Source organism: Neolamprologus multifasciatus, chromosome 11 (genome assembly GCF_963576455.1).
Source record: "Neolamprologus multifasciatus chromosome 11, fNeoMul1.2, whole genome shotgun sequence".
Classification (NCBI taxonomy): Eukaryota; Metazoa; Chordata; class Actinopteri; order Cichliformes; family Cichlidae; genus Neolamprologus; species Neolamprologus multifasciatus.
Window position 1 is genome coordinate 11,426,942 of NC_140449.1, and position 27,194 is coordinate 11,454,135.

At 39.9% G+C, this 27,194-nt stretch overlaps 1 protein-coding gene across 6 annotated transcripts in view; it reads right to left on the reverse strand.

The window, feature by feature from the left end:
• Positions 1 to 3,958: 3,958 nt before the first annotated feature.
• The window catches only part of LOC146507873 (CUB and sushi domain-containing protein 3-like), a 147,736-nt gene continuing 124,500 nt past the window's right edge, over positions 3,959 to 27,194 (reverse strand). For 4 of the 6 annotated variants that reach the window (XM_085176331.1, XM_085176332.1, XM_085176330.1 and 1 more), the window contains 11 exons: positions 24,935 to 25,108; positions 20,088 to 20,261; positions 19,604 to 19,677; positions 18,394 to 18,505; positions 12,084 to 12,263; positions 11,694 to 11,759; positions 9,715 to 9,873; positions 9,217 to 9,329; positions 8,376 to 8,463; positions 7,109 to 7,250; positions 3,959 to 6,392 (listed from right to left, as the gene is read on the reverse strand). In XM_085176331.1, coding sequence (XP_085032457.1) covers positions 6,233 to 6,392; positions 7,109 to 7,250; positions 8,376 to 8,463; positions 9,217 to 9,329; positions 9,715 to 9,873; positions 11,694 to 11,759; positions 12,084 to 12,263; positions 18,394 to 18,505; positions 19,604 to 19,677; positions 20,088 to 20,261; positions 24,935 to 25,108 — 1,442 coding nt within the window. In that variant the 3' untranslated portion in view covers positions 3,959 to 6,232. Of the gene's footprint in view, positions 6,393 to 7,108; positions 7,251 to 7,373; positions 7,607 to 7,723; positions 7,908 to 8,375; positions 8,464 to 9,216; positions 9,330 to 9,714; positions 9,874 to 11,693; positions 11,760 to 12,083; positions 12,264 to 18,393; positions 18,506 to 19,603; positions 19,678 to 20,087; positions 20,262 to 24,934; positions 25,109 to 27,194 lie in introns of those variants that run through there. The other 2 variants (XR_014876682.1, XR_014876681.1) reach the window with 2 other exon arrangements.

The window sequence follows — 27,194 nt, forward strand, 5'->3', positions numbered from 1 at the left end:
ATTTGCTTATTTTATCAACAATTCTGCTAAAAAAAAAATTTCGTGTGTGTCCACCCTAGGGGAGCTGGTGGCCTGCAGTACCACCTTCTCCCTCTAGTTGGAAACAACTGTTACACACATTTCTACACTCCTCTCTTTTTTTTCTTTGTTCCCCATTTCAACATTTTGTAACCCCGTTTCTCACTGTTTTTACACACACATCAACGTTTCCCACACAACCATTCTCTGCAATCTTACACACCACACATTTACTCAATTCTTACCACAGTCACGTATTGAGTTTTGTCTCTGGCCGCCTGGTGGAACGTCTGCCGATCTACTGGATCTAGATCCCATTTTACTACACGAGGCGTCCCCCGTGAGGCCCTTGCCTTCTACGGACCAAGGAACGAACACCGCCACTCCGTGCACTATAGTACACGGAAATGGATCCCGACAGTGTACCCGAGTTGCTGTCCCTGTGACGTACGTCGACCGAACACAGGTCTGGGCCGGCTTCTCCCCAACAACGTGCTCGAGCCAATGTCCTTGTGATGAGCCGTACCCAACACAAGCCTGGGGCCTCAAACCACCAGGTTTTTCCTCCCGGAGACTCGAACTCCGGGGTCGGCCAGCGTTCCCCCCCTCGGCCAGACAAAAAACTCCTCATAACTGTATACAAAGTTAGCTACAACTCACCCATCTGCAGAAGTCCCCTCAAAATCGATGATCTCGGTGGTGACTGAAACACACGGCTCCGTGACTCCTCCATTTCCTTTGCTTCAACAGCTGGTAGGACAAAGGTACCTTTTCCCTCAGGGGTGATCAGCCCGTCCACGGAACCGTTGTTCAGCGACCACACGGACCACCCTGCTCGCAGCGCCATTTTGTTGTGGAAGTTTTCCACTTAAATAAAGCCTGCAGACGAGCGGTGAGCGGTAGCTAACATTCTTTTATTTCCAAGCACACACAAAGAACATACAACCAAGCTTGTGGAGCCCCATGGCCGCGGGACCGACGGTCAGCAGAGTCTCTCTGAGCCAAAGTCAACCTCTCAGTTAAATACCTTCTCCAGGAACAAAAGGCAGTACACAGCTGTTTCACACCTTAAGGTTCACACTCTCTTGCTACTTCCCAGAGTCCTCAAGAGACAAAAGACTGGTCCTCTGGAGTTCCTGTTTTCCCCCCAACATCTTTGCTACACCCCCTACCATTTGTCTTAAGTATGAGTGTCAGACATGTTAAAACAATGAAATAATGTGATTAATACCTTAGTGAAAGAAATTCCTCTACACCATTAAAGCCAAACGTTTCACATATCAGTAAACCAGCAACTTTCCTGGCTTCTGCTTCACTCTGTAAATGTAATCTGTTATCCGATGCAGGCAAAGATTCCCTCAACAGTGCGAACTCATATCAGACGAGTTCCTGTTGGGAAATCTGGAGTGATGTATAAAAATTTCCATCTATGACGTAAAGTGTCAATATAGCTGGCTGGGAATGTTGGTGAGCCCTTGATGAAAGTGGAGGAGCACCGCAGGGTATCTGAACATCAAAGGCAGGCAGGAACATCCCATCATTGTACCCGGGCATGCACCTCTGCAAACTGATTTTCTTTACCAGTCACAGGCCCATGCCACAAGACTACCAATGCCTCATATCATAATCAGGACAGAGAAATCAGCTTGCTGCACTAGCTTGCAAAGTCTTCAGATCTTAATTGGGCATTTGAAAGCATGGCGTGGTACAACCTGCAGCAGAAAGCTGACACTACGAATGCTGTTCTAAGAACAAACAGAAGAGTCACCTCAGTGTTTAAAAGGTCTTCACACGCACACCTAGCAAACACCATGAGTCTTTCTGACATCCTCGACTATGCACGGCTTACTTTACATCATCACCCCTATGGCAAAGCCTGCTTGATGATGCTTCAGTGGAACTTCAATGTAAAATCCTTCTGGCAAATATTTCTAATCCATACACAAATCCCAGGCTTAACTATTAAAGTGCATGCTTAACCTCGGGATGAAATCAAACCAATTCATGTCACTCATGTGCTTGTGGGTTGATTGTTGTGAGGCTTCTTCACACATTCCTTATCGAGTATTCTGTGATCTCTGCCTCGCTCCCTTGCTGATCACCTCTACTGTGATACCACAGTTATCTCCTCTCTTCCCAGTAGTATCAGTATCAGTAGGACACTAATGAATTTCTCCTTCCTATAGTTTGTTTTGTTATTGTAATTTGTTTAATTTGTCTTCCTTAAAAGACTTCACAGATACTATTTTCCGCTGTTTTCTAGAAATGTAGTCCTGTTGACAAATGCACACACTTTTTCATGCATGGTAAATCGAGTTCTTTGTGGGGGAACAGGGTTTGTTTCTCTCAAATGCCTCAATTTTCATTTGCATTTTGTAGAACTTGCGCTCTCTCTATTGTGTATAAATGGTCAATCATCCAAATCATCCAAAATCCAAAGAATTGTGAAAAAAACAAAACAAAAACAAGGAACACCTGTTATACATTTTGTATGCAAACCCAAGTACACTGAAATGCATTTTCATTTTTGTGCCCATTCCAGAGGAAATTTGTAAGAAGCGAGAAACACACAAAAAAGATTCAGATAAGTGGAGACAAAGACACCTTTAAAATCCAGCAGGTTTTTTTTATTTTTTATTTTAAGCACTGTTTGAAAGTGTAAGACTGCATTTATTAATAATCACATTGACACATGGCAGACTTCAAAGCTCTAGAGCACAGGTGTCAAACTCCAGGCCTCGAGGCCAGTGTCCTGCAGGTTTTAGATGTGTCCTTGATCCAACACAGCTGATTTAAATGGCTAAATGACCTCCTCAACATATCTTGAAGTTCTCCAGAGGCTGGTAATGAACTAATCATGTGATTCATGTGTGTTGACCCAGGGTGAGATCTAAAACCTGCAGGACAGCGGCCCTCAAGGCCTGGAGTTCAACACCCCCAATTTATCTACTCTATGCAGTCCTCAAACTAAGTACACCCAATGATTCAACAGCACGTAGAACCACGTAACTGTTTTTTGTATGACTTTATCAGTCGCCCACATCACTGTGAAGGAATTTTGTCCGAAGTTTCTTTATAATGCTGGGCTGAGGTCTGAACTTTGACTGAGGCACTGAAACACCTTCATTCTTTTCTTTTTCTCTTGGAGATTTGTTGTTGTGCTTGAGATCATTGTTCTGTTGTATGACCTCATTTCACCAAGCTTCACATTGGACTGTACAATACTTTGATATACAGAGGAGTTCATGGCTGACTCAATGACTGCAAGCTGCTCAGGTCCTGTGGCTGCAAAACAAGCCCAAGACAACAAGCCTTAGTATGAGACAACGTCTTGATGATATGGTGTTTGGTTGTCATCAATGGTGCTTAGCATTATAGCCAAACATCTCTGCTGTGGTCTCATCAGTCAAAGAAACATTATTCTAGGAGTCCTGTTCGTTCAGAGGCAACCTCACAAATCTAAGCTGTCAAGCCATGTTAAGAGAGAAGAGGCTGTCTCCTAAACAAACTTCAACACAAGCCATACTTCAGTTTATTTCCAATTCTACTGTCATGAACTTTGACATTTAACACAGTAACTGAAGCAGGTGGGGTTTGAGATCTAGCTCTTGGGTTTTTTGCAGTTTTTCTAAGCATTGCATGGTCTGATGACAGATGAAATCCACTCCTGGCATTGTTTTAATATACAAACCTGAATGCTCCAGTCCAACAAATTACCAAAGTTTGTGCTTTTATAGAGGTGCTCACACTTCCCAACCAATTCATCAAGTGTATTTAATTAGCAACACCTGGCTGCTACATACCTCCTTACTTCCTATTGAATCAGGAAGTGTGCTTATTAAAACTTTCTTTACAAAGAAAATAAACTGCAGTTTTTTAACAGAACCAAGCAAAATCAATAAGAATCATCAACACATGTTCATTATTTTATATTTTATATATAAATTAACGATTTATACATTGCTGATAAAGAAAAAATACAAATTTTTTTGATCTTACATGACATTTACATGTGAAATTTTACACAACATATTCAATAACTTACAAATGCTTTAATTGCATAAAAAATATATCTCTTTACAAAAGTTTTGTTATATGTACATGTTCTTATTCACAGGTTTTTGAATGGGATAACAACTGTGTGGTACATTTAAAAGCATTCTACTCTACTCCGGAGTCTCTGGGTGTAAGACTGACTGTATACTGTTTTGACCAGATGCATTTCTTTTTTTTTTTTCATCCATAAGAAATGTGAAACTTGCAAAATATAGTACATATCGATAACACAAGACATCTTGCCAAAGAATGCCATCAAGTATCAAAACTGTATAAATGTACAAAATGGAATAGCAATGACAGGAGTCAACGTAGTGGTACAAAGTACTATAGCAGCAATTGCTATACTGGATCACTTTTTGCCAACATGCACAGTTATGAAACTATGAGCTGCTTTTTGATGCCTCGTCACAGATAAACCCTCTGACATCACTCTGCTAAATCATTGCAAACTGTGCAGATAAATTACACCAGTGTGCAGTTTTACTAATACAATATATGTAATGTCTTTCTTAAAAAACACATGCCCATACAGTATTCAAGGCACTGCAATGATGTAGAAATGTGATGACAGTGTCAAATTCTATACTTTTTTTTTTTAAAATATTTAAAACATAACTGGTCTTGGATGGGAGTTTAAAAGGAATGGTGGTTCATGTTTAAGTGTGCAAATTCTTGTGTATACTGTACATTTGTTGGCAGAAGCTGATGGTTTCAAAAGAAAATTGTTTCAGTGTTAATAAAACAGGCCAAGGCCGTGTATTCATCAAGTGTCTTAGAGTAGGAGTATGAATAAAGAATATACTGACTAAGGCACGGTTTCCCAAAAGAATTGTAGAACACACACCGCTCTGAAAATTAGAGATGATGGGGTAGTTGCGCTTATTTTGTTTTTAAGAGTTACTCTAACATAAGGCTGTCAAAATATTGATTAACATAATAAAAGGCTCAGACTGCCCACTCACATATCATTGCGCAATTTACTGACTTCCAGGCTTAAATGAACTTCTGGGAAACCTGGCCAGTTGTATGTTCTGTGCAGTGTAGTTATTCTTGACCTTGTTTTTTAAGAAAACCTGAACTAATTAGGCAAGCAACTCCTACTTTGAAATTCTTGATATATACAGGCTCAAGGCCGGGGGTTACTTCACTCCAGATTTGGCTCATTCGGGGCACAAAGTTATTCTGAGAGGCAAAAACCATCAGTGGAAAACCTAGCTACCAGTTTAATAAGTCCCCACATCACCAATTCACTGACAAGTACAGAACGGTTGGCCTTGTCAAACTGCGAACATTTCAAAAACAAATTCATTGCAAACATCAATAAATACTAATGCTAAATATATCTCTGGTGAAGAAAATGCACTCTGTTGTTGTCAGAAGCCTAAGCCTCGCCAGTGGCACTCGGAAAAGTGTGCTGCACCTCAGTAATTAAATCCCTGGCCATATATTTCCTCAGTAGGAGGTACCACCCAATTAAGAGGTATAATTGACCATATAACTTTGAACAGACTTCAGCATCGACGCTATTCAAAGGGAGGCCGTTTCTCTTCTACCACTTCATCTGCGCTTACACACCCCGCTGCTTGGAAAACAGAAAACAGATTAGATTGATCAACTCACAGTTGAGAGGCTCCTCACCTGCATGACAGAAAAATAATTCTCATCAGGATGATGTAAGACTAAGACGAAAGCAAACAAAACAGCGTAGATCGGGGCTGTTTTGTTTTTTTGTTTAGTTTTTTCTTTTTCTTTTTTGTTGTAACAGAAAACATTAAATTTTTCATTTGGCATTGCGAAATAACCCCTCTATATTTATACTACAGAGTATAAAATACTCTATTTTATCTATATGCCGCAGGCTCTTTTATTTATAAAGCCAACACTCACAGAGTGCAAAAAAAACACTTCTCTTCACCAGACTAGGGGAAAATCTGAATAGGTGCAGTACCTACTCGTCCTCACTCTTTCATCTTTTACTTTGTGTATACGATCGATCACAACCACCTTAAAGTGTTGCTGAAAGTGTGCTTTATGTTTCTGAGCAATTCGGTGACTTTAGAAACTGGGAAATATATAAATATGTCTATATATAGTCACGTGAAGCAAACCCGGAGAGGTTGTTTTCTCCGGTCCTTTTTCTGATACTCAATAGATATCAAACCATGGTGCAGATGGTGTTGAGATTGGGGTCAAAGCGGACAACTTTCCCCTCAGCAGCTTTCGTGTTCGTGTTATACATGGGATTCTCAAAAGTGGCCTGTCCATTGTTGTTCTCGTGGACAGAGCATCCTGTGTACTGCGCTTTATCTGTTTTCCTGGGGAGAAAAAAGGGAAAAAAAAGGATGGAAGGGTGCATATTAGTTAGAGATAGTAAGCCAATTATCTACCATCCTTCCAATCATATAAACACTTTATCTTGGTCCGGACTGCTGTAGCTGGTAAATGAGACTGAATTGTAATTACTGTTGAAAAGAGCAGTCAGAGGTGCCCTGTGCCATTTCTCTGGTAGGTAACATAATGAGTGCAAAATTTGCATGAGTGCAAAATGTGCATGCTATGCTCTGAGAGCTATTCCGTTTAAATTAAGGGGAAATCCTTCCATCTGCACACAATACACACCCTGTGCATTACTTACACGTGTGAACATATAGCAAATTACGCTTTGTATCAAAGCCGTTCTCATAAAAAAAAACCTAAAGCATGCTGCTGTGTAATACGGTTTAGATGGTAATACGTTGACTAATATTGCATCAGGCTTTGAAGTCTCTCACAAGTAAGTTACTGTATCGAGTGAGGAACTTTACTGCGATAAAGCAGACTATGGAAGTGGGCCGCTGTGTACCATCCACTACTGGCTGCAAATGCGAAGACATCTAGAAATATCTGGGAGTCTATAACTTTGACATCAAGCGTGTAGTAAATTACTAAAGCTCAACCTAGGAACACGGACTCTACATTCTTTCACATGTGGGAACCAAAGAGATGTCCACTACGGCAGCTAGTGTGGCAGAAACCAGGGTCCACTACGTACCGCTGCTTGTAGAGATAGAAACCGAGGCCTGCAAAGATGAGAGCAAAGAAAGGCACGAGGATGGCGACAGCGACAGAACTGCTGTTGGTGGAGCCGTTGGTTTCAGGGTCGGTGAGCGTAACGTTCTCTCTCACGCTCAAACCTGCGACATGGCAAACGCAGCATTTAACCAGAGGAAATGAAAAACAGAGACTATATGCACTATATGCATTGGGGAAAAAAATGCAAAGAGCAAAATAGAGAGACAAAAAACCAAAATGATACATATCTGTTGGTGGTAATGACGACGATGATGAAAATCATAAAGCTGGAGTTGGAGACACAGCAGCCAGATGATATCCATAATGATCATACTGATGATGATCACTGTGACTGCTATAATCTCCTGGAGACCATCATATGATGATGGCAGCGTTAATGTAGAGCACACACAAGTGAAGGGCAATGATGGTGGAGTGGATAATCTGCTGCTCGCTGTATGGTTGAGGTAAGAGGTGGCTGAAAGCAGGTACGAGGAGTAAGGCACTTTAAGTGTATGAATGCTGCCAGTATAACAGCCATATTATTCATATAGTATCTCAGTTTGGAGTTGAATTTTTTAAAATAATACTTTACATGAATGCCTTTAAAAGTGTCTTTGGTGCATGTGTGCTGGAGTTAAGTGTCCTTCTCCAACCTCTTCAGTTCAGATGGAACGATATCGAGACAAATTTAGCCTGTCCAGAAGGAAAGCGACAAGCAACAGTGACCAATATCTCGGGCTGTCACGTATCCATGACGAATATATGGCGGCAATTTCCTAATCCGAAACAATGATGAGACAAACAGCAGAGGTTGGGCATTGGAGCAGGATCATCATTCAAGGAAATCATGCAGATGAACATTAAGAGTAGAGTCGCACATATTGCTCCACAGTAAAGTCTTAAGAGCTTGAAAAGAAAATGACAGTCCTTTAGGATGCGGCTGTTGACCCACAATTAACCATGTGAGCCATCACATGAGCCAAAGTGTGGAAAAAACAACAACCCCCGCTAAGGTTTAAATACCTGGAATTTTGAGGGGAAATGTTTTCAAAAATCTTAAACAAGCTCTTAAGACTACCATGACCTGGATGACTGAGAACCTACACAGATATTCCACAGTAAAGTTTAAAAATTCAAGCAAATTAATTATACACAACATGTTATTAAAAATGGAAGATGGTTAGATGGATGTGTGACAGATGGCAATGAGGATTACTGTATTTGAAGGGGGAAAAAATGCATACCAAGTCGCTGTAGCCCAAACTGTCCGTAGTCTTTACTTTGTATGAAGCCTTGGAACACATAGCTACCGCCCTCAGGCTCAGCTGAAACCTGGCAGAAATGCATAACGGAGGTCTTGAAAAACAGTGCTTTGTTTCAGCTGCATAAATACAATCTGTGACACATCTGTTCTACGCGTCATCAAAAACCTCTGCTATACCGTATTTAGCACAACAGCCGACACATTCTGTCGTGCTACATTCAAAAATAACCCTTGTTTCTCTGAAACTCTTCTGCAGAAGCTGTGAGCTATGTTATCAATAGCTCGGCGGTGTGCAGTCGCCTGTCAGTGGCTGTTATTAAGTGGACCTTGAAGTTTATTTTAGAAAAAGAACTTCAAATTTAACAACCAAAATGATTCTGCAATTGTTCCGGGTCCCTTAGATCTCAGGTGTACGTCTGAGCTTATTCAGCAAATTGTCAGTGCAGGTGCAGCGAAATGGTTTGTACACCACGCCTGATGCATCTGATGTTGAGCCAGTGTAAACATACACCAGCGGGAACACACAGTAAGCCGAGAAATTACTGCTTCTGCTTGTGAGCACATTCTTTTCTCATATGTTATGATTTTTTTTTTTATATCTCTCTTGGCGCTCTTAAGTAGGATCACAGCAAACAATAAAGACACAGCGGTTTCATTAAGTCCAGGGGAGGCTTATTTTTGGCTTCCAACTAGTTATAGCCCATTTCTCTCATCATTCTATCTGTCTGACAGACTTAATAAAATAAATTACAGCTGCAGTGCCTGCTTTTTGTTCTCCAAAGATTACTTCCCGTGTGATTCAAATTCCTGTTTACACTCACAAATCCGTCCATTGCCCAGGTCTCATCAGTAATCCTGCTCAAGGAGCTGTGGGCCACTGCTCTCATCTGGTACAGCAGGAGCATTAGCCGTGCCTCCTGGCGTTTGTAGACTCCTACAAGGTAAGGACAAGAAGAGAAATGATGCGAGTAAAGAGATGAGGCAATGAGTGTGGCAGAATGATAAAAGCAGAGAGAAGCGAGCGGGGAAAATGAAGAAAAGCCGGAGAAGAAAAGAAGAGGTGAGAAAGGAAGAAACAGCTGGGGGAGGAGGGGAGGAGACGAGTGACTCTTGAGTGGGCAGTTAGTCAGTCACTTGCTGCAGACTGATACATCCGTCTTTAGCGCCAATAGTTAATTTCCACTCTCATGCATGAGATCATTTGGTGATTGACTGATTGACATGAGGCATCCTCAAAATAAATGGAAGTGACACACAGATTTGTTGAGGGGTGGTTAGGGGGAAGGATGTAGAAGACAGATGATTTATTGATGACTCACCAGAGAGCAGAAACTCCATGCTACTGTCTCTTAAAGTTACATTGACTTTTCCCGTTGTGGCATTAAAGCTGGCGACTGTTAAAGTCATTGGCTGCTTTTGGCCCTTGTAATCATATGAACCCTTCCAGATGAAATCAGGCGCAAAGACGTCATCGGGAACTGTGGGAAAATGAAACCTCGCTAATGTCAAAACATTTTGTCATTAAAAAAAATTACATCAAATTAACTCCTAGGTAACTACCGGTTCAAACACGTATATTTTAAACATCAAGTCAACATCATGGTTTTAATTCAAGCCGACTCCAACGCTGCAAAAGGGTAATTAGAAACGGCGTGGAATCAACATAACAGACAGCTGATAACAATCTCGTCATTCAATTTGAATATCAAGTTCCTTATATGCTTTGACAATCTCAGCCAGTGATAATTAAATACAATTTTAAAGCGATAACTGTAGGCTTGCTCTGTGAAATTGGCAGAAACTTTTAATATTATGCAGTGGAAAAACTTCTTCTAGCCTGCAAGAGCGCAGAAAGGTGACGCTTTGTAGTTAATAGCAGGAAAAGACCTTAATCTTGGTCTGAATAATAACCTAGTAATTACTGAAGAAGTGGGACTTGGTAGCCAATGGTCAATGGTGGTCACTTAATTTTTGTAAAGATCAGAATTAAAAAAAATGTTAAAAGGTAAAATAAAACAGGAACTTCTATTTTGTGTTTTGCACAGAACCCTGGAAAGATTTTCTTCTGTGTTTAAATGTGCTTAATGCACTCTACTTTACTTATTTTAGGCTTCCTGAGTACATATGCACAGCTTACCTAGCCAAAGTATTTAGTATTGATAACACGAGCCTTGATGATACAGCCTTGATATGTGCAGGCTTTACTGACAACATTTGAAGCAGCCTCTTTAGTTTTACAGTGGTATGTTGGTATATGCTACGTGCTTATATCTAACATGGACAGAGTGATGGTGCCTACAATACAGATACCATGTTAACAATCTTACATTATGTTAGCATATCAGAATCTGCTGAATAACAGTTCAAGTACAGCTGAAGCTGACAGAAAAACATAATAGTAAAGAGCTTTAGTGCTCAGTAAGAATAGAAAAGTACTAAATAAGTACCAGTCCATTTGGCAAGGATGAAAACTGTCCTAAAGGTCTGGAAAGAACCTGGCAGTAAAAATACAGATTTCATTCTGGGAGGAAGCTTCATGTTTGAAAGCTTCATGTTTGAACCACATATGCATCACCAATTAATTACAATTGCTATTAGCATATTCTAAACGAACACATTTAAATTTTTTTCTTTAATGCGTTACAGTGCTCTTCGATGCTCATGGCAAATTCAGAGACTTTAGCATATTTTCATCATAATTACAGCATAAATTTACATGCATGTATTGTGGTACAGTTTTACAAGTAATCACACCATTTTCTATTACAGATGAAATGCGTCGTACGTATATTATGCGAATATCGCTCCCTATTATGACCTGTTAATTTTGCCTGGAACAAATTGGATTTAAATCTCGTTTTGCAGTAATTATTTGCTCTAAATGACTCTGAAAGAGGCATATATTGAAATGGAAAAAGGAAACATGCTGTAGTTTAAATATAGCCACGGACAAATATGCAGCACACTCTACACCAATAATTTTCATCATTTTAATAATTCTCCTCTACGGAACCTATAACCTGCAATACTACGCTACAACACTAGGTTTTATGCAAAAGGCAGTACATAATTATTCTTTATGTGATCTGATGAAGATAAACATTGCTCACACTATGCAGAGTGCATACAATGAAAAAGGGCGAGCGTTGGTTGTACGGAGATGATTTTTTCCTGTTGTTTAAGAAACAAAATGTTTCTGTGCAGCAGTTAATGCCGAGCCTATCAAACGGCAGATGCAGTACAGGATTGTCGACTTCTGCGTGTATTAACTGGAAAGCTTGTACAGTTCAATACTCACCGTTTATTTTAGGGCTTGGTGTTCCCAGTATATGTTTGACAGTTTTCTCATGCGATTTGGAACCGGCTGAAAAGAACATAAATATATCTGTCACAAAGATATTGTGATACGCAGCAGGGTCTAACAGCTGGAGGATGTTTCCAAAACAAATAGCACTCAGCTGTAACATACTGCCTGCATTGTACTTTTCCCTCTTTTGCTAAAACCTGTGGTGGCTATGCTCTAACGCTAACATTGATGAAACTTTGAGAAACTTGCTGGCAGTTATGCGATAGGCTCACAGAACGCACCTCGTTATTGTTTTGGCTGATTTACCTTTAACTCCAACTCTTTCCCTTCTCACCACTTTTTCAATCATTTGCCCCCCGCAGACCTCTGCCAGCCACGTACCTCTGCACACGGGCACCTTGCCAGTCCAGCTGCCGTCGGAGCGGCAGACACGGTGCTCTGAACCTCCGGAGAGGAAATAACCTGGCTGACAGGTGTACACCAGGGTGTAGCCGTACGAAGGCAGGTCTAGACCCATGACGTCAGCGTTGGCTGGGCTCCGCGGCTGCTTGCAGGAGTGAGCTGGATATCAAGCAGAGGAGCAGTGTATTAGTACACATGCATTCACATCACAATCCCAGACATGCATACAAATAGAGTTGTGCACCACACACACACACACACACACACACAGACATGCACACACCCAACTCAGAAAGATGTACAGATAGAGAAAAGATAATTAAGCTCTCACTAGGGGGAGGAAGAAGAAGATACAGGGGGTGGGTGGGGGTAAAAAGGGAAGTACACATATCTTACAATTTAATTGAGTGCAGGCAGCTATTAGGAAGCATGCTGATACTTTAATATGTTTATGTTTCTGCTCTAATATGAATACAATCTTGTGGGTTAGGATATGCACTGCTTAACTTTACACTGAATTTTCCTCCAACATGAGCGGGAGCCAAATTATATCCAAACCTTAACTGTGTCAGCTACTGGTCACAGATTGCAAGCAATAAGGAATGCCTGCGTTTAAATGCTATAGCAGTGCAACGCAAGGTCTAGGTGAACTCATTGTAATTCAGCTAGCAGCTGAAAAACCCCCCAAAACATTTGGAGGTGTTTGTGTATATCTTGAAATAATCGAAAATGTTCAAGGGCAGGACCGAGCTGGACTAAGCTCACTGGTGTCCTTGTGGGAAAGGAAAGTGCTGAAGCAAACGTTGATTTAAACCTTGTGAGAGTGTACAGCATGAGAAAGTGCATGTAGGGTGCAGCCTGGGCTGACTACACTGAGAAAAAAAAGCATGAGAGCTCCATGACAACGAATGACCAACCACTAAATAGTTTGTCATGTTTTATTTGGAAAGAATAAAATTCAGAAAGTGAAATCTCCCATTCACGAAAGTGTTGAAATGTGTTTTGTCTCCTGTCTTCTGTTTCCAAAAATTAAAACAAAGCAGGGAGAAATTTAGGATAGCATTTAGACGAATAACAAACTGGGGGCAAACACTGTTATTGTTGTGTTGCCAAAACACCAGTGTCTTATTTAGTCTGAATTAAATTTCTGAATACACTGATTACACTTAGCTTAAATTTTCACTTCAACAGTCTCTCCCTACAAAACAAAAGTTTATGCAAATCACCCTACCAACCAAAAAAACCTGAGCATTCAGCCTCTGAGGCATCGACCATAATGTGAAAACAGCGAAATAATTTTGCAGTTTGTGAGTGAAAGAATATGTTGCCAGCTGTCAAATGGGAGACAGCTGCAAGTGAGTCACAGTACCAAATCAGTTCTTCATGGCGTCTTAATGACATTAGTGGCAATAGGGTGTGGAAGGGATGCCAGGATGAAACCCAGTTTGGGCTTTATGAAAGACGAGCAGACTGCTGGAAATTCCTCTTTCTGGATATTACTGCTGCTGGTGTTTGAGAAATGTTCGAGGAGTATTATATATGTGGGTGAGTGTGCATGTCTGCAAGCACAGTGTCCATTTTCTAGGAAGTAAAAGAGGCCAGTGAAGGTAAAGGTTGTGTTGAAATTTAGCAGAAAGCTCATCTAATGCATCATATACTTATAACTGGATGTAACAATTTAGCATGCATTAGAAAAAACTGTTTAGATCAACAGCGTGTGCCACGCAGAACTTTTTTAATGAGTTTATGAATAAGGGATTAGGAAAGCTAATGTGGTTTTTATTTACACAGTGCAAAAAAAAGAAAGAAAAACCAAAACTACCTCAGATATTAAAGCTAGAAACATAAAGCTATATTCCCTCCCTACTGCCTGAGGACAAGTCTAAGTAACTCCTTTAAAATGACTGTCAGCACATGTCCAGTGTGGTGCACAGTTTGTAGACCATGAATACTAAAGGCACTTACAAGGCCTGTGAATTGTACCAAACACATATCATGTTCCTCATCAGATTCAGCTGACAGTTTATTTACACTTCAAACGGCACAGTGGGCTTTACTTCTGAGATTACAAGGAGCCTCAAAGAACAGTTTTTGTGTCACACGACAACATGCAATGTTCTTCATTCAACGCCACTATCTCTTAGCTACGGGGCTAGGGATACAGACTGAGAGGCAGAGGTAGATAGAGGCAGACACAGAGAGACAGCCATGCTGATGGATTTCTGTAAAGGACAAGAAGGTCGGCCAGCTTTAGTAACACCAGGCCACGGTCGATAGCATAAAGTTAACTTTTAATCTGTTACAATGTTTTATTTTCTTGTAACACACAACTTTATTTATTACAAGCAATCTCATTAATCTGTAGACATTGGCATACAGGTCTTTCAGTTTTTCGATTTATTCAAGTTTTTTATATATTAGAGAATGAATAATAATATTGTTATATAACAATATAATCTGATAGAGATAACAAGAGTAAGAGCCAGTAATATTAAATTCTGACTTGCGTCCATTGCATCAATTGCATTAAATGTGTTGATAATCCCTCCAAGTTTTTGCTTTTGCCAGCTGTATAAGATTGGTTGGCTTCACTTTTAAATCCATTAAGTGGCTTCACAGTAACAGAGGACCATTTAATCATAGAGAAAGGTATTTTAGAGGATTTATGACTGTGTTTTGACCGAAGGTCACAACAGAGTGTTGGATCCACACAAAAGCACTCACACTGAAATACATATACATAACCACATATCCACAATGTTTTTTTGGGCCAGACACCCCACTGGACCTGTGTAACCATCTCCAGGCATGAACGCATAAAAATTACTTGGCTGTCATTAATTTACTGGACAATGATTCGCAGTTTTTATAAAACCAAAATCTTTTTTTTTTTTGTATCTCCAATTCATAGCAACCACATGCACTATTTAATGACACATGCTATTGCAAAAACAGTCAGGCTGCTCAGTCCTAATGCCAGGAGTTACAATTATGAACCAACACAAGCAAGTTTAACTAACAACACAGCACACAAGTTATTGTTCAGGTCCCTCCTGAATACATCATTTACCTCTGGGCTAATGACAACAACAGAAGCTAATTGGAATCTAGTTAACAAACCTGAGGTTCAATCAATGAAGCTTGATTGGAGGTGTGGGTTAGAGCTACTGTGACTTATAAAAACACATCTCGAGTTTTCTATTCACAAGAAGCCTGTGCCAGTGTGAACTGTGCCATAGTGAAAAGAGATTCTACTTGCACAAATAATTTATATGCATGACCATCTGATTTTCTGTCTTTCAATAAAAAATATTAGGAAAACAGTGTGGCATGAATGCATGATATCTGATGGATGTGATGCTGCCTGCCAGTTAATAAGCTAATGTGCCACAAAGTTTTATGGCAAGCTAACCTACTGACGATTAGAGTATTCAAATGACCAATGTTAATGTAGCATTAGGCTAAGAATGTTTCTCAGTCATTTATTTTGAGGGTCTTTCCTTAAACTGTAGGGTAAAAGATGGCGGTGACTGGCAAACATAAATTCTGTATTCTAAGACTGTGTTTTCAATTCCAGCTAACAATGACAAGAGGAGGTCAAGGGTAAAATCAATACATTTTTCAAGCCACTACAGGTGATGGAACAAGGCCAGAGAGCAGCTCCTGAAAAGTTGCAACCACACTAGGCACACCCTGCAATGAAATTGCACCTGCTGAACAGACCAAGTCAAGAAAATAAAGCAAAAACAAAACAAAAAACCTAAAAACATTGTTTTTTTTAAATATATTATTTTATGCCCATTCAAGTAATTGTGGCTGGTGGGGTGTTCTGTTGGTACACAATATTCAAAAAGGTTGCTCGCAGCTTCTTGAGGACTAATCACTGCGGTAATGCGCACGGCGGGAATATTCAGGAAGCAAATCAAATCAATATCCTGTAGGCATAAACATGGCTTATATTTTATTTTTCACTCTTTCAGTATAAAAATATAAACTGTCTTTAGAGAAATGTAGAGATTTACGAAAGTTTAAGACTAGGTTGAGGCATTAACATATTTCTTGTTTTGTCAGGCATGGTGGAAGTCATTAATCCATTATTAATCAATTAAGGCTGAAACCTTAATTACCATATTTAAAAACAAAGCAGGTAAACACGAATTTTAATGAGTTATGTAGCATAAATTTGCCTAACAATTGACTGAATCGTGGCCTCGGCTTCTGCTGTCCGTCTCGTGGCAGATGAAAGATGACGAGGAGCTTTAAATTAAGCATGGATATAAATTAAGAATATATTATTACGCATTAGGCTTCCTCGGAAAATAATGAAGAGAACGTGAAAAGGACTTCAAATGAATCTTCTCGTCTAGTGATTTGTCCTCCATTTTATTTTCGTGTTATAATATTTTCCTTTGTTAGCAGCAGAGTCATCTCGACTTTTTTGAAGATTAACAAAGCGGTGCAATACAGACTATATGTGTTTCACTCTGTAGCAATCATTTAACTGCATGAAGATATTAATCCTCACCAAACACAGCTGCTTCCACACCTCCGGCAATACGATGTCAGTCTTTTAGTTAAAAATCACATTTTTACGTATGAATTTTATAATTTATAATAATATTGATTTAAATCTGCTCTGACTGCTGCTCTATTTTCGGGTTATCCATCACAACGCTCGCAATAAATGCCATTAAGGAGTCAGAGGAGGTGCAACATCCTGAATTATTCTATAGCGAGCAGGATGACAGGGTCAACAGTTTGAAGATAGAGGTGGAGCAGGAAGGGCTGAGGAGCTGTCAAGTGTAGACAGGTATGTTTTTTGTAGTCTTTTCTGTTTTCAGCTGAAGTTTTGAGAACAATCTTAATTTTTAAAAAAAATCTTAATTTAAAAAAGAATCTCTGCACAACAACTGACTTTATATACAGTATTGCGTAAATGTCTCTTCATTTCTTTATATTTTGATAGGTTCATAATGGGAAATAAGTGCAGGTATTTATTGAAGCATATGCAAGCATGTGCAAACATACATGAAAATACAGTATATAAAGCAAAACCAGAGTTTGTACAGTTCTAACAAGCCTGAAAGTCAATATTTGGTACCACATTTATTCTTCAACACAGCCTGAACTCTTACGCAGCATTGGTGTCATTTCTTCAAGCAGTCTTCACGAATAGTTCCTCCTGAAGGACATTCAAAGCTCTCCTTTTGATGTTGGCTGCCTTTTGTTCTGTCAAAATGATCCCACACTGCTTCAATATTGTTGTATAATATGAATCGATCACTCCATAAGACCTGATTTTCAGTCTGGTCAGGTACAAGTACTGGACTGATAATGAGTTGACCTGAACCTAGAAAGATCTCTAAAGTGTGAGATTTTATTTTTAATAAAACATCAAATTTCAATTAAATCATCATGCTCTGAATATAGTGAACCTTTAACATGAAATTCTAATTTAATACAGTGGCATCAAGTTTCTACTGAAACAGCTTCTGTCAGATTTACCTGATTTGTTTTTAGCTGAGTGTATGAACAACAAAAACACAGCAGACACATATTCAAGGTTTCACTATTCGTCTTAAACTCCTTCTTCTCCCACTACAGCAGATGCACAGACACACAGGGCTGCAAGGAAGGCAGAGGACGCGGGGCAGGTATTACAATGCCTCAGCTTGCTACCTTAGCATAAATGTCTCTGGGATTTGAACAGATGCCGTATATTTTTGTAGTTATGAGATCAAGATTACAAAATATCATCTGAAGCACATTATCATCACACAGCTGAAGTCTTTACGTTGTGGGTGCTTAATAAACTGGAGTTTATTATAAGAAATGTTCCAGTAAAAAAAACCCCCACTGTAGCTGAAAGGGTTTTACTAGGATACTGGACTACATCACATTTTAGAAAACCACTTATCTTGGCAAAGTGAATGGGCTAAACTACACGGCCATAGTTTAGTGTCGGTCGACTTTTCGGGGAGTTTAAACAGAAGGACAGTGATCACAGTGTTCAGTACAGTCTCGGGATGATGGCAGGTTGATTGAGGGGCAAGCTGCAATCTACTGGGAGGCCAGAGGTTATGGCAGGATTGAGCGAATGTGAAAAGTTACTGAGGGGAGGTATCGACAGTGCGAGGATGGGTGCTACGGGTGTTGAGGAAAAGCAAAAACAGAGCGTCTGGAGCAGTCGGCAATGCGGATAAGCAGCGACAAGATGCCAGAAGGAGTAGTGAAAAACAACAACGAGTGATGTTAAGATATAGTTAGAGCATAAGGAACAAGCACTTACAGATGCAGGCTGGCTGGGTGCCAGTCCAGGTGAGATCCGGCAAACAGAGCCTTGTGGTGGAGCCCTGCAGTATGTGTCCCTGCTGGCACTGGAAGTCGACTCTGCTGCCCACCTGGCCACCAACACACCGCACACAAAGTGAAAAAAGTCAATACAATGATGCAAATGCCAATAGGCTCCTAGCATCAAACTAAAGAGCCTGGAAAAAACACAGACACACCAATGTTTTTTTTTCTTCACTTTTTTAATGATTATCTGTAGCGTGTAGAGGCAGATGGAGGCTATTCCCAGAGGCGATGGCCCATGTTTGTGTTTGCAACTGATGCACAGACATTAAAGAGTGAGGAAGATGACTTTCTGGTTAAAATATTCAACTGCTTTCTGTTCTGCTAATAAATGACTTTTATTTCCTGCTACCATCCCAGTCGACTCTTTAAAGACATCATCAACAGTGAATTTTCTCATTCGGTAGTCTCAGGATATTGGTAAAAATGTTCAGTAATGCAGAAAAATGCAAGACTACAGCCATTACAAGCACTTATCTAAATAAGCTCCCTATGCTTTCATATGGGATAAATTACATATCACACATTCAGCTGAATGTCGTGGAGAAATTGCACTTGTAAGTGACACTCTAAAAGCAATAGGGTGGGCAAAAATAAAGTGAAACACACAGACTGAAAGCATCTCATCTCACTGAGCACAGATCAATGGTCATACCACCAGTTACTTATTTATTTATTTTTTTTTAAGATGCATTTTTTTCCTCCCTCACATCGCCCCACGGACATTCCAGGGGGTTGAAAAATCCAGTTGGTTTTGGGGAATTATATGCACGCACTTCTCTGCTACATCCTTGCACCCACATAACATCATCCAAAGGAATACATGATAACTGTACCTACTAAAATCCACTGGATATTGCACATTTAGAAGAAAACGAAGGGTGATTAACACATCAGAGTTACAGTGAGTGCTACTTTGATTGGGTGCTTTGTGTTCACACCTGTTAGATATAGTGGAAAATGTGCAAATTCTAATATTTCAAACACCTTTATACCATAAATTCCTAAACAACACACACACACACACACACACACACACACACACACACACACACACACACACACACACACAAAATCACCCCAGAATTAAAGTGCCTACAGCCATTTTTATGAAATGCATTCATTGCAATCTTTGCTCGGTTCACCTTAAAGCCTGTTGAGTAATTCATGAAGCCATGCTCAGGTGTCCCCGGGTTTTCACACGTGGTTCTCGTGGGCTCTGGAAAAATTAGAATGCGACAGTGAAAAAAAAGATTTCTCTCTGGAGTTTCATTACTGATGTGGCGCAGTAACATGACCGGAAATAAAATGCATTTCTTGGTTTTCAATTTTCTTTAAATTACAAAAAAGCACTTTATTTTATGGATTTATTTCCTTAGCAGCTCACATCAGATGAAAATAAAGAGGCACATAAATGATTTTTAGACTTTGATTTAGTTTTACATCAGCACCAGATGGCAGCCTGATTCTCATTCACCTTCAGCCCTTTTGTTCTTTATGTTCTTGCGCATTTGTTTGTTGTAATACAATTAGGAATGAAAAATGTAATTACAGTGGAAAACTCCAAAACAGTTTTCAAGCACTGACATTTTCTGTGTTTAGGTGAATCAGCGAGTTTTGTTTCCTCACCTATACATCGTGGCTGAGATCCGCTCCAGGTCCCGTCTTCCTGGCACATGCGAGTTGTTGACCCGACCAGCACGTAGGGGGCACTGCAGCTAAACGTGACCTCTGACTTGAAGATGAAACTGCGTCCTTCTCGCCTTCCTTTGGGAGGCGTCCCAGGATCACCGCAGAACTTGGCTGCAGAGGAGGAAACGTGTAACATTGCTGATACTGCTGCTGATCAACAACAGCAGCACAGATGTTTCTGTAACCATACAGGACGTATCCAGTTGCAGTGTGAAGGATATATTCTGTTCGTGTGATTACAAATGCAGAAAATGATCTAGCTCCTTTTTAAAATTCAAACATCTGTCTCTTTTCTGCTGCATAACACAAAAGGAAGACTGCATGCAGAGAGCCAACTGAAAGCATTGTTCAGCTGAGTCTTCAGTATTATATTCACAACTAATAAGCTATGGGGGCTTCTTCTGTACCCACACATGACCAGACCACAGGAGCCGACACTGGTTTTGATTGCTGCTGTGAGCTTTGCTGTTTTTGATAGGCTTTTTATTACATCCTCTTTATTCACGTTCCCGCCTGTAAAAATGAATGTCTTTCTATATGATCCGCAAAGTCTTCAAGGACTGAATTATTCAAATTGCATTGACATTATGCTTGTTGCACAAAGTCTTTTGCCCATTTTTTATTGCGTGTGGGCAGATGCATTGACGTCCTTGTCTCTGGATGAATTGCTCTGTCTCTTTTTTTTATTATTTTTTGTTTCCAACACTCAGCCTTGCTGGTGAGGGCTAATGGTGGGTATGTGCATATTCATTTTGACAGCAAAGAGGGAGTGAGAGGGGGGCGACGGCTCTCAATTTGAGATCAAAATAATTAGCAAGTGAATATTAATTTCTCTGACAGGGCCTTGAGGTTAACACAACTACAGCCATCTGCTGCTGTTGCTCTCCAGGCCCCTTGTATGATATCATTTCTTTTTTTTTAAATGAGACTAAAGGCACAACCTCAGCTGCGGCTCCCTCAATTTATTGCTTATAGACATCTAATCAAACTGACTGGAGTGATTTAGGCTAAATGGTTGTGATGTCCAGAGACAGTCTGCTAGTTTATTTTTCTGTCTTTTCTTTATTTAATGTTTGCACCTAGCAAGCCACTATATCCAAGTGGATCAGTGAAAGATACTTGTTGGATGTGGAGGATCCAGAAATGCTCAGTGTGTGAGAGTGCAGAGGCGAGAGTCACCGTCTTCAGTCACGCAGCCAGAGCACTGTGGGATCAAGTCTGTAATAAGGCAGGCACTGCTTCTCCAGACCTGACATGTGCTGCTACATGGAGGCCTGGAGACACATAAGTTCTTGTTTGCTCTTTTCCCAAAAAAAAAAAGAAAGCCAACAGGGTTTTCTCACTTCCAATATCTGACACAATAGATATCAAGTAAAAGAAGTGATTAGAATCCAGCCCATCCAGGGATGTCTGAATAAAGCCATTACTGGAAATACTGTTATCTGAGGAAAAAAATCCTTGGATTTAGGGACGGATCTTCTCCTGGAAAATGTGTTTCCCTATCCTTTAGACCCCCAGTGAAAATGATGCATTGCAAGCTTCTGCCCCCTTGTTTGCAGCGGTTTACCCATTTTTGATATGACAGCAAGCAAAGATGCAAATACGGTTCCAGATCTGAAAAATGATTCTTGTCATTTCAAAAAAGGCATTGTAAGACTGTATGCAGATGGCACTTTGGAGGGTTGACAATACAGGCCAACCAGGTGACATGCACATCAGTCATGAGCTTTAGGCTGCGGGGAAATAATGTACTGTTTTATGGATATATAAAAGAAATGGCCCCAGGCCAAACCAAGCTCAGCATATTTAATGCGCCTGTGTGTTCCTGTGTATGTATATGTGTGTTGATGGAAGACTGAGAGAGACTAGTCAAAGTTTTTCTCGCTCTCTTTCAGCCACACTCTTTCCTTGATGAATTATCAATGCTTTAAGGTAATCATTAAGCAGAGGCCACATTCAAAGTTGCAATCCTGCAGACGCATGAACTAGCATTCTCAAACATTGAATTTAGGAGATTCATATGTGTTGTTATAGAAAGCAGGGCCATGCATCTTAATCCTGTCTGGCTAAAGAAAGTTCAACTATTAAGAAAAGACTTGCTTTGCACCTCCTGGAGTTTTGCTGAACTGTATTTCAAGAGAAAGTGCTGAGTTGAAGTTGATAAATTGCAGTTATATATATTTTTTTTTAAACAGACAGCAGTGCAGCCATGCTGTATGTATACTAAACTGCTAGACAGTATATTTAAAATGATTTCATACCATACAAAATATAACAAACTTATCAGGTCTGATTTGCAGCAAATCTGTATGATGTAGCTAAAAGGAATTTGATGATTCGTCCCGCTGACTTTATGATTCTGTTGGGAAATCTCCTCAGTAAAGACGGTAACTTAAGAAAATATTTAAGATTATCTTTATAGTTGCAGCTAATGCACAGATACAAATATACTGCAGGCATATGGGCATTCACAGCTTGCCTGTGAAAATGGAGAGCGTCCCAGTAATAATGGCCAGTACCATAAACAAACTTTGACCACAGAAGAATTTACCTCTAATGACTTCTCAACTGATAATAACCACCAGCGCAGACTGCTGTAGATAGTGCATTGTTGTCACTTTAAAGCACAGATAATAGCCTTTTCTACACCAAACATGATCAGCATTTTTTCCCCTTTGTCTTCCCGTTTTAATGACTCATTTATTTTCCTTGGTAAACCTCAGTAATTTATCATATACATGTTCCTACCACGAGTAATGTAGCAGGAGAGCCAAGTTCTCCACAGAAGTTGGTTATTGGTCACACTCGGTGATATTTATAGTGCATTCCTCTCAATTTGTGTCAATTTAACACAATCACTAAAGCATGAATTCTGCGTTGTGAGTGATAGGGCTATTAAATATAATTACCAATTCAAAAACAATTCTCTGCCCAGATACACTTAACAGTATCATGGAACATAAAGGTTACTCACTCACGTTGCTGCGGGAGGTTGTTTTGGGGTAGCTGATGTGGAAAAAAGATTGTAGTGTGCTGAGGGATGACTCCGCTCACCATAATTGGAGTAGACAACTTCCAGACATTAATCAAGTGGAACCTTATCCATTTTACGAACACGCGACATGTTTTACTCTTAGCAGGCGAACAAAGATACAAGCGTACCTCAATACAACACGCATTTGGTTACTCAGCTTTGCTAGAGCACTATCAGGGCACGGCACACAAATATGGTCGTTTTCAGTTAAGCAGGGTATAAATCAGAAAGCAGTGCGCATACTGACTTACAGTAAATGACTGCTATGTGGCCACTGAGTACAGCAAATGGCTACAAGCGGTACTATGCTTCTAGTAGCGTGGCCACAAACACGAGCAGTCTGTCAGCTGCATTTCAGAAGCTAAGTACCCAAATGGGCCCGCGTTCGCCTGACTGAAGATGGCCACAAGCAATGAACTCTGTCATCAGCATCAATTACAAGAGAGCACAGCAGCAAATGCACTATTTCCAAATGGGCTCAGGGGGCTTTATAGGTTCAGTCTGTTGTGATCCAACATGTGATAATGAAATACTACAAACATCCCAATTTTCCTCTAATTCAAAACCTTGCCAAAGTAACTGTATACACAATAAAACGCTCTGACGGCAGAGATTTCTTGCACACGAGGGCTGCAATATTTAATTTGTAGGATGCAAGATTCAGCACTTCACTCAGCACGAAAGAACTGCCTATATTCAGCAGTTAAAGTGGCGATACTTCAAACAAAACAGCGGCACTTGAAGGGTTTGAGCAGGATTATTTTTAGTGGCTTTTGTTTTAGTCTACTTAGTCCTGACTGATATTCAGAGAGAAGCAAATGCATGCAAGTACTCTAACCTTCTCGATATTTCATTTCTGTCTGAGTGATACAATGCAGGAATGATTCAGATGACAGCGAGACACTCTTGAGCAGTCATGCATCCCAGAGGTTATTATTATGCTTGCAAAGATGATTCCGAGAAAGGTCTTAATGTAGTAAGACGCACCCGACGCGTCACTTGTGGCTGCGCTCGGATCATCATCATCTTCATCGTTAATATTGCAGCTTCGTTACTTAGGCTAGAGGTCAATTCACTTTTCATTTAATCAAAATCCAAATAAGAGCTTCATTTTCGTGCTAATGATGAAATATTTATTTACGTCTTCAGAAACGGGCAGGATCTAACGTCCAACTCCTCTTTGCATTTTTCCAGCCTTCATTTAAGAAAGACGTTTTTTTTTTTAAAATTTAAATTTACTTTAAGTGGTTTAAGGGTTAAGTATGATTGAATGCTTACAAAAAAGACCCTGATGTTGTAACTTAGGAGATCAGATATAATCTCTGTTCTGCATCTCTGCCAGACTGTCTCATTTCATTTGTATGATCCTTAAGCAAAATCCCTTGATTTTCATTAACTTGAAGTAACCTTTTAAAGCAGCAAAAGTGGCGTATACGGGATTTTGCCTTGGAGGGCACAACTTAAAACTAATGTAATGAATGTGAGAAACAAAATTATATGCAGGTATAGGGCTGTCTGGAAACTCAAATACGTGCAAGACTTATTTTAAGAGTCAAAAATTTCATAAGCCTGATAATGGTTAAATATGGGCAAAAACAGTCCAATTAAGCTCACTGTTGGAATCACCGAGTTTCTGACAGTCTCAGAAATGTCACCTGGTTTATTTCAGTCTAAACAGAGAGATTCCGGTACATTACAATCATCATGAAGGCACTGTGGGCATGAATGAACGTAGGAAACGATGACTCACGCAAGCACTGAGGCAAGTCTCCGCTCCATGTCCCATTCCCTGTGCAGGTTAGCACAGCAGGAAAAGACAGCTCATAGCCAGGTACACAGGTGTAACTCACGCTGGTTCCCCACTCCAGGACTGAGCCCTCAAGGAGGCCGTTGGGGATGGATGGGGGTGTAGGACAGGTGACCACTGTAGGGATAGAGTGGATACGCAGGTCACAGATGCATCAGAGTATATTCAAAGCACAAATCAGAATGAATTAAGTTTGAGTGCAATGCTTAAAAGAGGGCAAGACTCAAATTTCAAATCTCAGCAAAATCGCCAGAACTAAAAAATAGGAAATAGTTCACCTTCCCATTCTGACACTCTCTGATTTTAAGGGAAGAATCGATGATTAGTGTGTACCGCCACCCTCTGCAATAGTTGAGGGTCTAAAGCAAACTTGAAGTATTTAGAGTTATAGATAGAATATAATCTTTGATAGTTTACTGGAATCATCTATGGTTCACTCTCTGACACAGTCTGAATATTTGCTGGAAGAAGGTATTTTGCAAACGAAGACTCTCAGCTAAAATATAACTTACAACAAGAAAATGTTGTAACTTGAAAATATTGGGTTTAGTAGCCTTGGATGCCAGCAGGAGAGGTCAAACGAAACCTTGAGGAAAGATTGTTTTTCTTCTGCCTTACAGCAAAGGTGAGTTACATTCAGCAACCAAAATGGCTGCTGAATGTAACTCAAGGAGAACAGACAAACAACTACTGTGATTTATTTGTATTTACAAGAATATGGCTACACAGGTAGTGAATCTTACATTTCAAATTGAAATGATGCTAGATATTAATTGCACTGAGGTTAAGATGGCGTAAGATGGATGTAAACACACAGTAAACACAGTAATACACTCACTTTTCATCCAAGAAATAAAAGCTTTTATCATCCTATTCATATACTGATGGTTAAAATGTTTCCTAGAGACCTTTATTTTAAAAAACAAAAACAAAAAACCAAGTCAGGTTAAAACTGGTCAATGTAGTGACCAAAACCCCATTACATCAAAAGCATCAAATTAAAAGCAGCAGAGGTGGCACTAATTCACCATTCTGCATAGTGTGGATTACAGCTGAAAATGAGGTCTTTAGCGCAGAGAAATAGTCTGTGTTTTGACTGTGAGCGATTTCTGTTTGGAGAATACAGAATAATTTCTGTGCAAAATGAGGGGGGCATCTTGCATCTGTGTAAGCTGTAAACTTTCAGCTCAACAAATGTAATAAATGAATGCATAATAAAGCTCAGAGTTTGTTCTGACACACTTGGAGATGAACCCGTGGGGACGCAGATGGGATATGGGTTTTAGAGATGTGAATAAATTAGTGCTGTTGCTTTATACCACTGCTATCCTCCCTCAGCACCCATCATTACCCCCAAGTCTTTTTCTCCCTTCTTTCTTTTTGGCATTCTTGTGTTTGGTTAAACACTTCAACAAACATCTGCAAACTGAAGTCGAGCCTTATCCGAGTCTTTCAACTGTGGCAAGTTCAGTTGATTCGTTTATATTTAAAATACATGCGTGCTTGTTACATATGGCTCCCTGACAGAGAAGCCTTTAATTCTCTTCATCTTATTTTCACAATTCAAAAATCAAAAAGTTGTGACAATTATCAATTATTATGACATGAGAGTGACGACTTCCTTGCCTCGTTAGCGCAACTTTTCATTCTCTGCACAACAAATTACAGTAAATGTGGAGCAAGCCACTGTGGGATATTCACACATCCTCTCAAAGGTGGAACTGTCTTTTGTTCTCAGTTGGCAGCAGATCCAAAATGATTTCCATATGGACATTTTGCAGCAGCATATACAGTATATATGAAGTGTGCTATAATCAGAACAGTATTTAGGCCACGGTGAATAGAGAATAAAAATAAGAGCAAAAACCTTCTCGTAATGTTTTGTTTGTTAATGTAATTTTGTTTCTCAAGGAGAAACAGGTTCACTTAAAATTGTTTCCCTTTGAAGTTAATGAATCAGTAAAGAGTGCCTTCAGTTTGGGATTTCCAAGTTGTTGCTATGGGAAAAAAGGGGCACTTCATTCTGAATTATCTCACTAAAATGCGTAGCTGGAGGCTTTCAGTGATCTTACGGTATATCTGTGTAAAAGACACGAAAAAGGGGGGGGGTTATAGAAAATGTATGAGTGCACGTGTGCAAGTAGGCAATTTACACAGATTAGAAGAGTAGGTCTTCTAATCCTGTAAGCACTGCATCTGAAAT